The 1,815-nt window shown below is 28.0% G+C and overlaps 1 protein-coding gene across 1 annotated transcript in view; it reads right to left on the bottom strand.

Moving 5' to 3' along the window:
* LOC105459046 (alpha-tocopherol transfer protein-like) overlaps positions 1–282 on the bottom strand; it is a 1,155-nt gene extending 873 nt beyond the window's left edge. Inside the window, exon 1 of the mRNA XM_011704720.1 lies at positions 228–282. Within this exon, the coding sequence (XP_011703022.1) occupies positions 228–282 (55 nt within the window). The remainder of the gene's footprint in view (positions 1–227) is intronic.
* Between the last annotated feature and the right edge of the window lie 1,533 nt (positions 283–1,815).

Raw genomic sequence — 1,815 nt, forward strand, 5'->3', positions numbered from 1 at the left:
TTTCTAAAAATATGCTATTCGGTCCAAAATATCTTATTGCAGCATGACTGCAATGTTTTTGCGGAAATACTATATTTTTTATATAATATTACCATTTGTCATTTTGCAGCAATTTTGAATGTATCAACGTGCCTCATGTATCAACTACTACCAACCCGGTCTCCCCTAAATCGGAATAAACCTACACTGAAGCAAAAATCGAACGAACTTATTTGCCAATCCAATACTTCTACTGACAATGAGCATAAAATCATAAAGAAATATCTTATTCCTCTCTACCATGTTCGCGAGGAAAATGTGTAAATAAAAAACTGTAAACTTTTTTGTAGAAATTAGCGCTTTGTAATGTTATTTCAATGTTTCTTTCTGTATGATTTTTTGTTCGTTCCATCAACGCAGTCGTAAATTCTTGTATCAATTGTAATGCATTTAGAACTAAAACATTTATTCGATTATTTACAAACTTCAATTCTTATTGTCAGAATAAAGTGTAATCAAGGAATTCATTCTAGATAGGCTTATATCGTCGAAATGAGGATATATGTATGATGGCAATAAAAGATTAAAAGAAATTTAAGTTAAGAAATTGAGAATGTCGTTAACATTTAATTTATCAAAATCTTCTCTACAAATAGCTTTGAAACGGTGTAATCGCAATTTGATAAGACTTCACGATTTCAAAAATAATTTCCGAATTTCTATGATAAGTCTTAATACTTAAAAAAATGATTCATTAGTGTATAATTATTTATCATATTATTTCTTAATTTCAAAATACATTCACTACAAATTAAAGATGTGTAAAAAGTACTTCAACACATTTAAATGTGTAAATTTTTACGAATGAGATCATTTTTACACACTTGAAATTGAAATATTCATTTCTTGGTATGTTAAACTGTACCGTATTGTTGAATATTTCAATCAATGTTTTATTCCAAATAAAAGTCTTTGAAAATTTTAATTATGGATTGATTGAATCTCGTAATGTTTTTATTTAACAGAAATAGCCGTATTCGAAGCAATGTGTGGTACGGAACGTTGTCATAATGCAGGATATAAAACCATTTATTTTTCTCAGGTCTTTTTCTACGCACATTCTTCATTTCATAAACGCTCTAATAACTAGTTTATTGTAAATGTTTTAAATTAATTCGAGACACGTCTCGAGGCAGCCACGACAGCGCAAAGATATTTATGAAAGAAGACTTCCAGTACTGCTTTAATTAGCAAATGACAAGAACGATAAGATAAGTGTACCAGAAGCAAGAGGAAATATTTTCAAGAAAACTATTGTAACTTGTCTTTTAATGTAACAGATTTCTTTTTATTTCAACATTCACCGTATTTTTTGATCACACCTCATATATGTATAAAGTGATAATTTTATGAAAATTATTATTTATAGTAATTAATCATTGTACTTTAGCAATTATGCAAACTCATGTAACATTCTGGCAAAGTATATTAAAAATACAAGGAAATAGTATAAAAGTGTACTCATAATACTAATAAAAATCTGAAAAAATTATTTAGTTGTTTAATTTGTGAAAACTAAAAAACAACAATTTTACATTTAGATCTCCAGTAATCTTTTTAAATTTATCTGACACAAAATACATAACAATTTTTTATTACAATGACTTTCCTCTGGATTTTATTTTTAACACAATTAATGCGCGCCTCAAATCGTTATGTAATCAAAAAACCGGTAGGCAAAATATCTTAACGAACACGGTAGACGACAATATAAAACTATCATGATTCGTAGTTCCGTACGTTCCTTCTGTGTTGGATAAGTTCAAAGAGATCTAA

The sequence above is a fragment of the Wasmannia auropunctata genome, unplaced genomic scaffold (genome assembly GCF_000956235.1).
Source record: "Wasmannia auropunctata unplaced genomic scaffold, wasmannia.A_1.0 LD334216.1, whole genome shotgun sequence".
In the NCBI taxonomy this organism is placed as follows: domain Eukaryota; kingdom Metazoa; phylum Arthropoda; class Insecta; order Hymenoptera; family Formicidae; genus Wasmannia; species Wasmannia auropunctata.